At 41.3% G+C, this 15,276-nt stretch overlaps 1 protein-coding gene across 17 annotated transcripts in view; it reads left to right on the top strand.

Annotated features, from left to right (window-relative positions):
• Window positions 1-15,276, top strand: part of SAP130 (Sin3A associated protein 130) — a 32,493-nt gene that overhangs the window by 10,498 nt on the left and 6,719 nt on the right. For 4 of the 17 annotated variants that reach the window (XM_024103256.3, XM_024103255.3, XM_065556087.1 and 1 more), the window contains exons 6-15: window positions 2,762-2,886; window positions 3,698-3,822; window positions 4,636-4,786; window positions 5,196-5,286; window positions 5,572-5,676; window positions 7,528-7,669; window positions 7,943-8,064; window positions 9,602-9,904; window positions 11,010-11,187; window positions 14,654-14,758. In XM_024103256.3, the coding sequence (XP_023959024.2) occupies window positions 2,762-2,886; window positions 3,698-3,822; window positions 4,636-4,786; window positions 5,196-5,286; window positions 5,572-5,676; window positions 7,528-7,669; window positions 7,943-8,064; window positions 9,602-9,904; window positions 11,010-11,187; window positions 14,654-14,758 (1,447 nt within the window). The remainder of the gene's footprint in view (window positions 1-2,761; window positions 2,887-3,697; window positions 3,823-4,635; window positions 4,787-5,195; window positions 5,287-5,571; window positions 5,677-7,527; window positions 7,670-7,942; window positions 8,065-9,601; window positions 9,905-11,009; window positions 11,188-14,653; window positions 14,759-15,276) is intronic. The other 13 variants (XM_065556085.1, XM_065556088.1, XM_065556091.1 and 10 more) reach the window with 7 other exon arrangements.

Here is a 15,276-nt window from a genome sequence, read left to right on the forward strand (position 1 = left end):
ACTTTTTCCAATTCTAACTTATCTTTTTTGAGATTAGGCAACCAGAACTGCATACAGTATTCAAGGTGTGAGCGTACTATGGATTTATATAGTGGTATTATGATATTTTCTGTCTCGTTATCTCTGTTTCCTAATGTTTCCTAACATCCTGTTAGCTTTTTTGACTGCTGCTGTATATTGAGCAAATGTTTTCAGAGAACTATCCACAATGACTCCAAGATCTCTTTCTTGAGTCATAACAGCTGATTTAGACCCCATTGTTTTGTGTGTATAGTTGGGATTATGTTTTCCAGTGTGCATTATTGTGGATTTATTTGCATTGAATTTCGTCTGCCATTTTGTTGCCCACTCAGCCAGTTTTGTGAGATCCCTTTGTAACTCTTAGAGATCAGCTGTGGACTTTACTATCTTGAGTAATTTTATATCATCTGCAAACTTTGCCACTTCACTGTTTACTCCTTTCTCCAGATCATTTATGAATACGTTGAACAGCACAGGTCCCAGTACAAATCCTTAGGGAATTCTGCCTTTTACCTCTCTCCACTGTGAAAACTGACCATTTATTCCTATCCTTCGTTTCCTGTCTTTTAACCAGTTACAGATCCATGCGAGGACCTTCACTCTTATCCCATGTCTGCTTACTTTGCTTAAGAGCATTTGGTGAGGAACCTTGTCAAAGGCTTTCTGAAAGTCCAAGTATATTCTATCCATTGGATCACTCTTGTCCACATGTTTGTTAACCCCCCTCCCCCTCAAATAATTCTAATAGATGGTAGGCATGATTTCCCTTCACAAAAGATGGGTTGACTCTTCCTTAACAAATTGTGTTCATCTACATGTCTGCTAATTCTGTTCTTTACTATAGCTTCAACCAATTTGCCTGGTACTGAAATTTCACTCACCAGCCTGTAATTGCCAGGATTGCCTCTGGAGCCTTTTTTTTTTTTTTTTTTTTAAATTGGCATTACATTAGCTATCGTCCAGTCATCTGGTACAGAGGCTGATTTAATCAGTAGGTTACATACCACAATTAGTAGTTCTGCAATTTCATATCTGAGTTCCTTCAGAACTCTTGGGTGAATACCATCTGGTCCTGGTGACTTATTACTTCTTAATGTATCAATTTGTTATTCCAAAACCTCCTCTGTTGACTCCTCCATCTGGGACAGTTCTCAGATTCATCACCTAAAAAAAAGGGCTCAGGTGTGGGAATCTCCCTTGCATCCTCTGCAGTGAAAACCGATGCAAGGAATTCATTTAGCTTCTCCTCAATGGCCTTGTCTTCCTTGTGTCCTTTTTTTTAGCACTTCAATTGTCCAGTGGCCCCACTGATTGTTTGGCATGTTTCCTGCTTCTGATGTACTTGAAAAAAAAATTTTGCTGTTAGTTTTTGTGTCTTCTAGTCTGCTAGTTGCTTTTCAAATTCCTTTTCAGCCTGCCTAACTGGACATTTTAATTTTGCTTAATTTTAATTTTGCCAGAGTTTATACTGTTTTCTATTTTCTTCAGTAGGATTTGACATCAAATTTTTAAAGGATGTCTTTTTGTCTCTAACCGCCTCTTTTACTCTGTTTAGCCATGGTGACTTTCTTCCCTCTCCTCTTACTGTTTTTTTTTTTTTTTTTATTTGGGGTATACATATAGTTTGAATCTTTGTTGTGGTGTTTTTAAAGTTTCCATGCAGCTTACAGGCATGACTGTTTGTTTGTAACTGTTCCTTTTATTTCTGTTTAACTAGCTTTCTCATATTTGTGTAGTTCCCCTTTTTGAAGTTAAATGCTACTGAGGTGGGGTTCTTTGGTGTGTCGTCGTCCCCTCAGGGATATTAAATTAAATTTATATTATGGTTGCTGTTACTGAGCCTTTCAGTTATAATCACTTCTCGTCACTTAGGTCAAAATCAAGAATTGCCTCTCCCCTTGTGGGTTCCAGAACTAGCTCTTCCAAGAAGCAGTCATCAATGGTTTCTAGAAATTGTATCTCTGTATCTTGTTGTGAGGTGACATGTACCCAGGGATAGTTGAAATTCCCCGTTATTTTTGAGTTTTCTGTTTTTATAGCCTTTCTAATCTCCCTGAGCATTTCATAATCACTGTCATCATCATGTTCAGGTGGTCAGTAATGTATTCTTAGTGCTATGCTCTTACTATTCAAGCATGCAATTTTTATCCATAGAGTTTCTATGGTACAGTGTGATTCGTTTAACATTTTTACTATATTTGACTCTGTGCTTTCTTTCACAAGTAGTGCCCTCCCCCAGAAGCACAACCTACACTGTCTTTCCTGTATATTTTATACACTGGGTATTACTGTGTCCTATTGATTATCATTGTTTCACCAATTTTTTGTGATGCCTGTTAAATCAATATTCTCATTTAATACCAGGCACTCAAGTTCACCCATCTTAGTATTTAAACTTCTAGCATCTGTATACAAGCACTTACAAAATTTGTCAATATTTAGTTGACTGCCTTCAAGTGATGTAAATGAATGGGACTTTTTTTCATTTGACTGTTTCTCTTCAGTTCCTATTTGTAGTTTATCAATTTCTGTCCTCTCTTCTTTACTAGACTATAGAGACTCCCCTTTAATAAATCCAATAAGGGATGTCTCTGTTCGAACCATGTGCTCCTCCGCACCTGTCATCTTTCTCCCAGCCCTTAGTTTAAAAACTCCTCTACAACCTTCTTAATTTTACATGCCTCTCTGTATATTGGCAGATATATATGTTTTGCAATAACACACGTGATTTGTTCCTTAGGTGCGGCAGCAGCTGCTGTGATGTCCAGCTCTAAAGTAACCACAGTTCTGAGGCCAGCTTCACAGTTGCCAAATGCAGCTACAGCTCAGCCAGCTGTTCAGCACATCATTCATCAACCAATCCAGGCAAGCGGCAATCATGCTGTATTGCAGACACACTATTACTGTTCATTCAAAGATCTTCCTGACTTTTAGGGGGAATCCACCCAGAACATAACATTAGCATCCTTCATTTACTGGGCTGTTGGCATTGGCAGCATCATGTACAAAGCTTTACAGGCTTTTTTGTAGGCTAACTATGAGCTGGAGATTACAGACCTTTAAACTGTCTACAAACTGATTAAACTCTGGAGAAGTCCTCATTCTGAATATGCTTGAAAACTTCATTTAAGTCCAAAAAGGCCTGGCTTGAGTTTGTGCTGTTACTTTATACTCAAACTTTAAATCAGTTCGATGGGGGTAATATAAAACAAAATACTGGACCAGGAAATATAAATATTTAAAATGAGATGGTGAGGGGATGCGTGCTCATGTGGAATCAGACATCCACATAATGTTGTGCATATTTTTATAGTTATGTCCAAATGTAACCACATTTGCATAACTGTCTATAGTATAGATTATGTTTGGTAGTCATGAATGGAATTCATCAAAATAAAAAACATATTTTCTAATAGCATATGGAAGCGCTGAACCATTGGAACAGTTTCTGTACATATCTGATCTTTTAACTGCTTTTGATCATCAACTACCTCTGATGCTTCTGCTCTGAAAACCAGGCCAGAACTTCACAAAAGAGTTTTATAGACTGGGAACATCTCCACGTGCCAGTATTTTATACTGAGATCTAGGAAATTTGGCTTTATCAAAGCATTTTCCAGCTACTTTCTCAATTGCATCATTGTGACTTACTTTTATTATTCTGTTGTCTTTACAGTCTCGTCCTCCTGTGACGACGTCAAGCACTATCCCTCCTGCTGTAATAGCAACAGTCTCCGCCACAAGAGCTCAGTCTCCAGTTATTACTACAACAGCAGCACATGCTACGGAATCAGCCCTGAGGTAAACACATAAGGAAAATGTCTTGAGGAGCCCCAAGATTCCTGACGTTCACATAGACAGCATGAAGGGGAGTAGAGAAGGCTGATACCCCTGTGAATGTCAGAAATACTATATAGGAGATTTCTCTGCTGAGGTCCAATTGATACAGCACATGAGTGTGTCAGTAAACATGGGTTCTTTCCTCTGCTTTGCCAGTGACTTGCTGTGTGACTTTAGGCACATCACTTAACCTTTGTCTGAGTGGGCTCATCTGTAAGACCAGGAAAATAATGCTTATCCATTTGTGTGAAATGCTTGCAGCTCTGTGAAGGAAAAACACTGTAAATGCTAAATATTGTTTTCTGTTCCCAGAGAGAAAAACAGCTAAACAGGAACTTGACCAATTTGTTTCCCAAGGAATTGGGTTTACTGGCCTGCCATGACAGCACCTGGCTAATTCAGTCCCATCCTCTTCTAGCAGAAGTTTCTGTAGAAAATGGCATATGAGTGTTGGAATATTCAAAATATCTCGGGGTGGGGGGAGGGGTAGAAATTGAAATTAGCTTGTTTTGCTCATGTTGGTATCTCTAGATACTGAGGAATCTGTTTGTTCCCACCTGTGGAAGACACAGAATAAGAATTATACAGCAGGCACTTCTGCAAATTCTGTCACTGTGTTAACATGGGTTCAATAGTAGTGTAGCCCTCAAAGAGAAGACAAGTGGAGTCTGATGTCTCTACTTGCCAGTATGGGGGGAGCCAGTAATCCTTGTTTCACTGTCTGGATACTAAATAAAGATTAGTTCTCTGAACGTCCTTTCTTTCTTTTCCCAGTAGGCCCACTCTGTCTATCCAGCAGCACCCACCTTCCGCAGCTATTAATATTCAGCGTCCTGCGCAGCCACGGGACACGGCAACTCGGATCACGCTGCCATCTCACCCAGCCATAGGAACACCAAAACAGCAGCTCCACAACATGGCTCAGGTAAATCCCATGAGATGAGATCAGTGTAGTTTCTTCCACAGTTCAGGCAGTTGTTCACCTTTGTGGTTTTGGTGTGGTCAGTGCAAGTGGTGTATGGGCAAGGGGCAGGTGTGTCTGTGGGCGATCAGCTGTGGGGGGTGGGAGGGGAAAGGGTGTGTGTCGGGAGAAAATTGTGACCCACAATTATTTTTTACAGCCTTATTCCATATTTTTTTCTTACTTTGAACCAAAACATCTTGATGACCCAGAGTAAGTGATGAACAGGGTTCAAAGTTAGGCTAGAACTTTGGTTGTTGTAAAGAGGCTGGTGTCCTCTTCTCTTAGGAATAGCTGCAATATGATTTTAAAGCAAATAAAAAGTAAAATGTATCTGTAAATTTCTCTTCATGTGAAACTTTCTTTTCTCTAGAAAACCATTTTTAGTACTGGTACTCCAGTGGCGGCAGCAACAGTGGCACCCATTTTGGCAACCAATACTATTGCCTCAGCAACCACGGCTGGTGAGTATTCACAGCTCAGTAGTGGGACCATCACGTCTCCATGATGTTGAGAGGTGACAGAGGGTGGCAGAACATCTTCGTTCTGCAAACAGTCATCAGAGATCCTGTCCCTAGTTAGGATATGAACTGTTTTTGTTGGGGGCGGGGGGGGAGTATGGGGGGCAGGGAATGCTTGGATAGAAAATTCCTGGTGCTTGTTCTCTAGTTCTCTCTGTGTGTTTAGGATATGGATATTAGGGTGATGTAGCTGTATAAAAATCTCTAGTGTCACTTTCTGTCTTTCAGGTTCTGTGTCTCATACCCAAGCTCCTACAAGTACAATTGTCACCATGACAATGCCCTCCCACTCTTCCCATGCCACTGCTGTGACCACCTCAAATATCCCAGTTGGTGAGTGATTTCAGCGTCTGATGGAATGGGTGTAGTTCAGCTGACCTCTCTTTACACATACATCCAGGATGGTCTGGGGCATCTATGTATTACTAGCACATTAACAAGAGAAATAACAAAAAAATCAATCCAAGTTGGGAGAGACAAACAAGTAGATTTGTTGAGCCCTAATATATTTTTAAATGATGCAGGGAGCGTTCTGGAAGCACTTGGTTAGTCTAGTTAACTATTGGCCTCCTCAAATGCATCTTTATTCCAAACAAACTTGAGCCTCCTGGAACTTCATACCATGTAGTATGATGTATTGAGGATATATCTACTAAGGGATATAAATCTGTCTTCCTTAGTGAAGGAGTAAGTTCTCCTTCAATTTGCTAGAAGTTTTAGCTGGAGCCTAGTCGGATCTGACTGTGTGTTTTGAGAGTAGGACGCTTAGTCCAGTTTATCTCCTCACTCACTGTCTTAGCACCTAGATGTGGAACCTGGCTGAGACATCTGTTTCCAACAGTGTTGCTCAGAAGCTCTTAAAATTGTTGCTGCTGACTAAAGGTAGTGTTGCTAACTTTCAGGTTAGAAAACTATCTTGAGTTAGGTGTTTTGTTTCATAGAGGAACTGTTCTAAAACTAGAGCACTGGCAGGTCTGTGGCTTTATTTCTGTTAGGGCTTGTCTATACTTACACACTGGTTCGGCGGCAGGCAATCAAACTTCTGGGTTCGATTTATCGCATCTTGTCTGGACGCGATAAATCGAACCCAGAAGTGCTCCCCGTCGACTCCGGTAATCCTGCTTGGCGCAAGGAGTACGCGGAGTCGACGGGGGAGCCTGCCTGCCGCATCTGGACCGCGGTAAGTTCGAACTAAGGTACGTCGACTTCAGCTACATTATTCACGTAGCTGAAGTTGCATACCTTAGTTCGAATTGGGGGGTTAGTGTAGACCAGGCCTTAGTCAGTTCTTTCCTTAAATCCCTACTGAAATACAACCACTTGTTTTTCTGTGCCAGGATGGAGAATGGTAAATGAGGTATGCTTTGTCTCTAGGGAACCTCTATCATGGCTGGAGATAAACTCAACTTCTGACTAGCAGAAACTCCAATATCAAGTGTAAAATCTTTGGTTTGCCTTTGTGGTCAGTGTACCTTACCAAAGACTAAACTCCAGAACCTGTAAACAAAGCCAGTGATTAGCAAAAATATTATCAGCAAAGGCCAAGTACCAAACTTTCTGCATCTTCACCTGCCTGTTCCACACTCTGCATCCCAACTTTCAGTCTCTACAAACAATAAAGGTCTAAACTTTTGCCACATTGAATTTGCCTTTAAATGTATTCCAGCAAGCCGTGTCTGTCTTCAACCACTTATCTGTGGAGGAGGTTGTAGTTTTCTTTAAAATCTTCCTGTAAGGCTTGGGAGGGAAGCATGGTCTCCATTCACCAGTTGCAACTGGAGAGTTCCATGGTCCTCCTGGGTTTTGCTTGCTCTCATTAAAACTTCTGTCCTTCTCTCCTTTTCCACCATATGGATTGGTCCCTGAAGATCTGTCCACTCAAGCTGTTGGCAAGGGGAAAAAGGGCTGATCATGGAGAATTAAGATTATTCAGGGATTGAGGTCACTTAATTTGATATTATGTATTTTATATGTGCACTTAGAGCCCAAGGGTCACACATTACAAATGAATAAAAGTTTCCATTCCTTCTCTGATTCTGCCCTGTTGTTAGTGAAATAAAAAGACTTGTTCATTTTCACTGGGGAGAAGAAAGTTTAATCATCTGGATTTCAAACTCTCCTTTTCTGCATCTGCTCTTTTCTTTGTTTTGGTTGTCAATTGGCTACTTGTTTTTCATTATGCAGCTAAGGTGGTCCCTCAGCAAATCACACACACTTCTCCTCGGATCCAGTCTGATTATACAGGAGAGAGGAGTAATCTCATTCCCATATCTGGACACCGAGCATCACCAAACCCAGTTGCCATGGAAACAAGAAGTGACAACAGGTAGGTGGGAAAGAATTCTTTATGTAGAGCGCCTGGCTGCTTCTCTGCGAAAGGCTTATCATATGCATGAATTGACATGATAGCTAACGCTTAAGGGGTTTAAGGTTTCTGAATTTAGCTAGCTGAAAGGGATCTCTAGAATAGTCAGGGCTAGTTGATACTCTTGCTTAGGGAGGTTGCAAAGATTAGAGGGTGGTCTGAGCACTGGGATTGAAGAGGTGGGTGCAAGTTGTAATGATTTGTCTGACACTTGCTGTATCTTCATATCTGTAGGCAGTCGGTGCCAGTCCAATTCCAGTACTTCTTACCAACGTACCCGCCTTCTGCCTACCCTTTGGCTGCACACACTTATACCCCCATCACCAGCTCTGTGTCCACCATCCGCCAATATCCTGGTAAGGAATTGCCATCCAAGTGACTTTTAGAGCAGTCTTGGAGCAGCAATAAGAGTATGCCAGGCCTGACTGGTAGAAGTGTTCAGTGCAGTTCAAGGTACTGGTTCACAGAGATTCTGCTAAACAAGTTTGGGCATTTATCCAGACCCAAACCTCCTTGATGGGTCTCCCATGATCCATGTTCTAATAAGCCAATTTAATTTTGTAATATTCACTCCTTTTACCTTACATACATACACGGTTTTGCTGATGAAGTTGTGGGTCTCCATAACTGGGAGTTGTTCTGGCCTAAGTTGTCACTAAGCTCAGCACACTAGCCCCTGTGTTATCTATTGTGATATTACATTCAGTTTGCTGTCCACTGTCCCCCACTTCAATTTTCAATGTGCTGTTGCATTTATGTATTGTTAACAATACATAAATGCATCATGGAAGATGAGGTGCAAGGGAAAATCTGGAGGCCTTTGCAGCAGGGTAGGAGACAATTAGGGTGTTTGGCATGAAATGATCAGTAGTGAAAGTTAACTGTATAAATTAGGGTTTAGGCTTCAGAGTTAACATTTCATTGAGGAGAATGGGGCAGTTCACATCTCTCTGACTATTGATTCAAGCAGCTGCACACTCAAAAATACAACACTATATCAGTTCTTGTCGTCATGGTTAACATCGCAATAATGAGGGCTAGAAATATATATGTCTTTAAAAAGAAAGCTTATATTCTGGAGCACCATTTTGCATAACGGTTAAATTCGACTGCATTGTGGGTGTTGGATAATGGGTTGGGCTTAAGAACAAACCAGTTCACCCAGTTGTAGTGTCAAGTATTTAGGATCAGAGAAAATTTTAAACTAAGCCATATCTTAAAAGCGTTCCACACTTGGATTCTACTTCTCTCTCTTCTTCTGTAAACTATCACAGATATTTTTCTTTTTTAATTCACATTAGTAGGCTCAAAACTGTTACAAGTTTGCAAGCCTGTCTTTTTAAAATAAATGCTTCAGTGCTGCTCTTTCCTTTTTTCAAAAACTGAAAACCTTTTGTATCTTGACACTCAAAGGACTCTCTTAAATAACATATCAGTGGCAAAGGTAGAGACAAACTTTCAGGGGTAGTATACAGACTTCAGTTGCAGGATTCAAATGGCTAATTTTTAAACTTGTGAGTTAAAGAACAAGTTGACAGTATTCTTTCAAAAACACAGGCTTTGCTCCCTTCTTCCTGTTGTATCCCACTTTCTAACTGGTTTTGCAATTAAGTTATAGTATCTTGTAGTAGCAGACAGACATTGTAAATGCAAAATTAAGGCATCTGAATTTGTTATGGCTCTCAGCAGTCTGGAGAGTTAGTTTGTGATGGGAAAAATCTTATTCAAATTCTGTTATCTTCAGCAGTAGCAAGGAGACTGCAGAATGTTAAGCAAATTGCTCCATCTTAAATAAAAATCCAAATAGTGTTTAGAACCCCTCTTTATGCACCATAGGAAAATGAAGTAGTCCATTGGGGTGGAAATAATCTATGTTCATGTTACTGTTCTCAGTTTCAGCTCAGGCCCCCAACTCTGCCATCACAGCTCAAACTGGTGTAGGAGTGGCCTCCACTGTGCACCTCAATCCCATGCAGCTGATGACTGTAGATGCATCTCATGCCCGTCACATCCAGGGGATCCAGCCAGCGCCTATCAGTGCACAGGGGATCCAGCCAGCGCCTATCAGTGCACAGGGGATCCAGCCAGCACCAATTGGAACACAGGGACTCCACCCAGCTGCACCAATTGGAACACAGGGACTCCAGCCTGCACCAATCAATGCTCAGCAGCCACAAACAGAAACAAAGACTTCAGGTAACTTCAGCCAACTAGGTCCAGGCTATATATGGGATCAGTTCAAGGGAGCGACGTAGCCTTGAATTCACCTCCAGCTTCTTGATCAACTGAAGTATCTTAGCTAGACTAACTCTCTGGGAAGCCACACCCTGATGAGAAATAGTATTTATATAGTACAAACCTTTATAAAGCTACAGTGGTAATACAATAGCAGACATTAAATATACTAATATGCGTTCTCTCAGTAGATTTGTTTTTGTTCCATTATTTACGAGCCAAAACTACATGATCAGGTTGCAAGTAGATTTTAGTGATTTGTTTTTTTAAGTTAGTGTTGGTCTGACGATGTTATGACTAAAGCTGGAAGTGCCAATGCAGCTGAAGAACTTGACAAACCTTCTCTGCATGTGGATGATTCTTCTCAGGAATGGCTAGCTCTTCTCAGAGATAGGATATGTTGCCTATAAATTGCCCAAGACATGAAACCCATTACAGTCACACTTTGAAAAGTGACTGCAAAATACCTTCACCAGCTGGACTACCGCAAGAAAATCCCTCATGTGAGGAAAAACATCAGTCCAGCTATCCTGAAGACTTTCTGAGGAAAAGGCATCTAGCATCTCAGAGACCACTCTAGCCCCTCCCAGAGCTGGCTGGCAAGCAAATATTGTCCAGTATCTACTTCTCACCTGTCTGACTAAATGTCCTGAATCAATGGTCAGCTGAGATGGCCAAACACACCTGGCAGAAGGTTAGGACACAGCACTATGAGACGGTGCCTTACTTACAAGTAATAAGCATTGCCAAAGACATGCAATTCTTATGCATATAGTGATACATTCTTCCCTGGGAAGCTCTGCCCCTTCCATTTCTCTTGGAATGCTAGTCTTACCTAGCAACAGTTGTTAGGCAGGTGATGCCTTCCATCTCCCCTAGAGAAGGTTGTTATTAAATTGCTTTGTACAGCACTACACTTCAAAACTAGGAGAGAGCTTGGGGAGCAAATATACGAATACCTACTTTCCCATCAAGTGTTTCTTTTAATAACTGCTGCTTTTCCCATCTTCTTTGTTGTGTTCTGTCTCTCTCTCCTTTTCTTTCATGTCCCTTTTGTCCTTCCCAGCAGTGGTCTTGGCAGATGGAGCCACCATTGTGGCCAATCCTATTAGCAACACATTCAATGCAGCTCCAGCAGCGACCACAGTGGTACAAACTCACAGCCAGAGTGCCAGCGCCAGTGCACCAGCCCAGGGCTCATCCCCACGCCCAAGCATCCTCCGGAAGAAACCAGCTACAGATGGGTGAGTAGGACTTGACTTGGCATTTAATTGCTCTTCTCAGGCTAGTCCAGGGGTGCCCAAACTGCAGGCCGTACATGGCCCACCAGAGCATTTCATAAGACTCGCAGCCTGCTTCAATGCTATATACTAATGATGGATTCATTAGCGTTTTGTCGTCATGATCACATCATTTTAGTTTACACAGCGTGTAAATAGGTTGTTTCATGTACAGAATTGTCTATCTAAACACATCTAAAACAAGCTGAACTTAAAATATAAATCAATACAGGTGACTTTAAATCTTATTAAAATATGTAGAATCTGTTTGGCCCGCACACGCTTAGGTTGATGGGGCCCTCCTGTGTAATAAGGTTGGGCAACAGTCGTCTCGTCCAAGTAGAAGAAACATCTGTGCTTCAGTGAGGGTGGAAAATTTAACCACTGCAGGATGCAAGTAAGATGCCCATCTCTATGAAAGACACACTTCATCCAGGTTGCATTTTTGTCCATCATGTTTTAGAGCAGATGATTGAGTCATATCCTGTTGTCACTAATGGGGATGTATAGGAGAATTTGACTCCAGCTCTTAAATGTGACCTGCAAGGGGAAACAAAATATTTGAGCCACTTCCTTTTTGCTTCATGCTTTTTTTAAATTAATTAAATTCAGGTTTTGTCTGCCCCGTTTTTTCTGGAACACTTTATGGACGACTGGAGAAGGAGTAAGATTATAACACACAAATGACATGAAAGTGAAACCTGATTAGCAAAGAGAGGAACATAGCTTTAACTTAGACTGTTTAAAACTCCTGCTTAATTCGAATGCTTGAATAAATAGGTAGGGGAAGAACTCTTAGATTCAATAACTCATTCTTGCCAATTAAGGGCTAAAAAAGCTTGCCTTCAACTTTTGAGACTTCCAGGGAGTCCTCCAAGACTAGACTTGACATACTTGGTATTTAAGGTCAAATGCAAAGTAATGCACATTGGAAAACTTAATCCTAACTATGCATATAAAATGATGGGGTTTAGATTAGCTGTTACCACTCAAGAAAGAGATCTTGGAGTCATTGTGGATAGTTCCCTGAAAACATCCACTCAATGTGCAGCGGCAGACACAAAAACTAACAGAATGTTGGGAATCATTAGGAAAGGGATAGATAATAAGACAGAAAAATATCGTATTATCTCTATATAAATCCATGGTACGCCTACACCTTGAATATCGCCTGCAGATTGAGTCACCCCATCTCAAAAAAGATATATTGGAATTGGAATAGGTACAGAAAAGGACAACAAAATTTATTAGGGATATGGAACAGCTTCCACATGAGGAGAGATTATTAATACAGAAACTCCTCGCTTAATGTTGTAGTTGTGTTCCTGAAAAATGTGACTTTGAGCGAAATGATGTTCAGCTAATCCAATTTCCGCATAATAATTAATGTAAATAGGAGGGGTTAGGTTCCAGGGAAATTTTTTTTTACCAGGCAAAAGACTATATTTGTGTGTGTGTGTGTGTGCGCACACACACACACACACACACACCCCTCTACCTCAATATAACGCTGTCCTCAGGAGTCAAAAATTTTACCGCGTTATATCGAACGTGCTTTGATCCGCCAGAGTGCGTAACAACGAAACAACGTTAACTGGGACAACTTTAAGTGAGGAGTTACTGTATTGGGACTTTTCAGCTTGGAAAAGAGACGACTAAGGGGGGCTATGATAGAGGTCTATAAAATCATGACTGGTGTGAAGAAAGTAAATAAGGAAGTGTTATTTACTCCTTCTCATAACAAAAAAACTAGGGGTCACCAAATGAAATTAATAGGCAGCAGGTTTAAAACAAACAAAAGGAAGTACAGTAGAACCTCAAAGTTACAAACACCTTGGGAATGGAGGTTGTTCGTAACTCTGAAATGTTCATAACTGAACAAAACATTATGGTGGTTCTTTCCAAAATTTACAACTGAACATTGACTTACTGCAGTTTTGAAACTTTACTATACGAAGAAAAATGCTGTTTTTCCATTATTTTGTAGTAGTTTACGTTTAACATAGTACTGTACCGTATTTGCTTTTTTGCGGGGGATGTCTCTGCTGCTGCCTGATTGCATACTTCTGGTTCCAAATGAGGTGTGTGGTTGACTGGTCAGTTTGTAACTCTTAGGATAGGTCCATCAATGGTTATTAGCGAGGATGGGCAGGGATGCAAAACCATGCTCTTGAAGTGTCCCTGGCCTCTGTTTGCCAGAAGCTGGGAATGGGCAACGGGGGATGGATCACTTGATGATTACCTGTTCTGTTCATTCCCTCTGAAGCATCTGGCATTGGCCACTGTTGCAAGACCGGATACTAGGCTAGGTGGACCATTGGTCTGATCTACTATGGCCATTATGTTTTTTATAAAACAGAGAAACTTTACACTTTTAAAAAATATAAATCATAAACAAAAAAAGAGGGACAGTAGCCCAATTTTCTCTTTTTATGTAAGTGACATTTAAAGGTCTATTGCTTCCTAGAATGGTCTGGGGGTTTTTTGTGGGGATTGGATAGTCTCAGAATTAAAGCTTGTGGGAATATTCAAGTATTTTATAGTGATAGACTCTCGTGTTTGCCAGACTCACTAGCTGACCAATATAGCATTATGCTGCCCTGTGATGATAAATGCACATTCAGCCTGCAGGATTCTGCTTCGTAAGCTCATAGCTGAGAACCATGTCAGGTCATGGTGGTTTGCTGAGCCTTGGGACAGTAATGGAAGAATGGCTGGCACCACCCAGTGCTGGTAGATTGCCCATTCTCCACAGTTAGAGGCTGGTGGCCTCAACACAACCATGGGTGGGCACGCTGAAAATAAAATTGGTAAGGATCCTTGGCGCTCTGTGGAGAAGTCCTCAAAATGGGTGAGAGGAGACTGATAGCTTGGACTTACCCTTTCGGGGAAATAAAATATGAAGCCTTGTTTGAAGAAATACTAGAAGCAAATCCTAGTAGGGTACATCCAGACTACCTGCCGAATCGGCTGGTAGTTATCGATCTATCAGGGATCGATCTATCACGTCTCATCTAGACGCGATATATCGATCCCCGAACATGCTCCTGTCGACTCCGGAACTCCACCAGGGCGAGCGGCGGAGTCGACGGGGGAGCCGCGGCCGTCGATCCCGCGCCGTGAGGACCCGAGGTAAGTCGAAATAAGATACGTCGACTTCAGCTATGCTATTCCCGTAGCTGAAGTTGCGTATCTTACATCGACACCCCACCCCCTCCTCCCAGTGTAGACCAGCCCTTAGTGTATCTGATCATAAGTTTACTAATCCATCACCACCTTAGGAGTGCAATACAACTAGCACAGGAAGACAAAACGTATTCCACTTGTGGCAGCAAGAGATACAGTCTTTCTTCTGCCTTCATTGGCGTTCAGGTTTCTAAAGGCAACGTACCTGAGCGGCAGCAGTTCCAAGCTTATCTGTGTCTTCCAGACTGGCAGTCCGGAAAAGTCTGATTCCCCCTCAGCCTTCTGAAGTAGCTAGCACCCGTGTGGAGAGCTCTGTGCGGAGCACATCTGGATCACCCAGACCTGCTGGGTAAGGATTTCAAACAGCAAACTCCATGACAGCACCTCCTGTATAATGGATCAAAGCCAATGGAATTTAGTTTAAGGAGAGAAGGGTGTGTAAAAGATGTTGTGTAAACATGACACAAATTCATTGTGAAGTAAAATAGAAATGTAAAGGAATGACTATATTACACCAGAGTTGTATTTTTAACTGATGTAATTGTTCTGGTGCTTGCACAAGATTCTAATCCCTTAAAAGATCTCATCAGATCAATATCTTATTGCATTTACCCTTTTAGAGCACGGCAAGTTAATTATTTTAACATGGATTGCTTCATCAAATGTTTATTTAAAAGGAAGGCCTTCATAATATTTCTGTTTGGGTTTGATTAATAGAAAACTCATTCTTCACAGTTACTAAAGTGTTTTCCATTTGGCTAGCCAATTAAGTATCTGTTAGCTCCCTGCTGAAGGGAGTTGACTAGTGTTGGTATCATTATGCTTATAGAAGACAGGCTCAGCAATCACCATTGATAATTCACAAGG

Source organism: Chrysemys picta, chromosome 9 (genome assembly GCF_011386835.1).
Source record: "Chrysemys picta bellii isolate R12L10 chromosome 9, ASM1138683v2, whole genome shotgun sequence".
Classification (NCBI taxonomy): domain Eukaryota; kingdom Metazoa; phylum Chordata; order Testudines; family Emydidae; genus Chrysemys; species Chrysemys picta.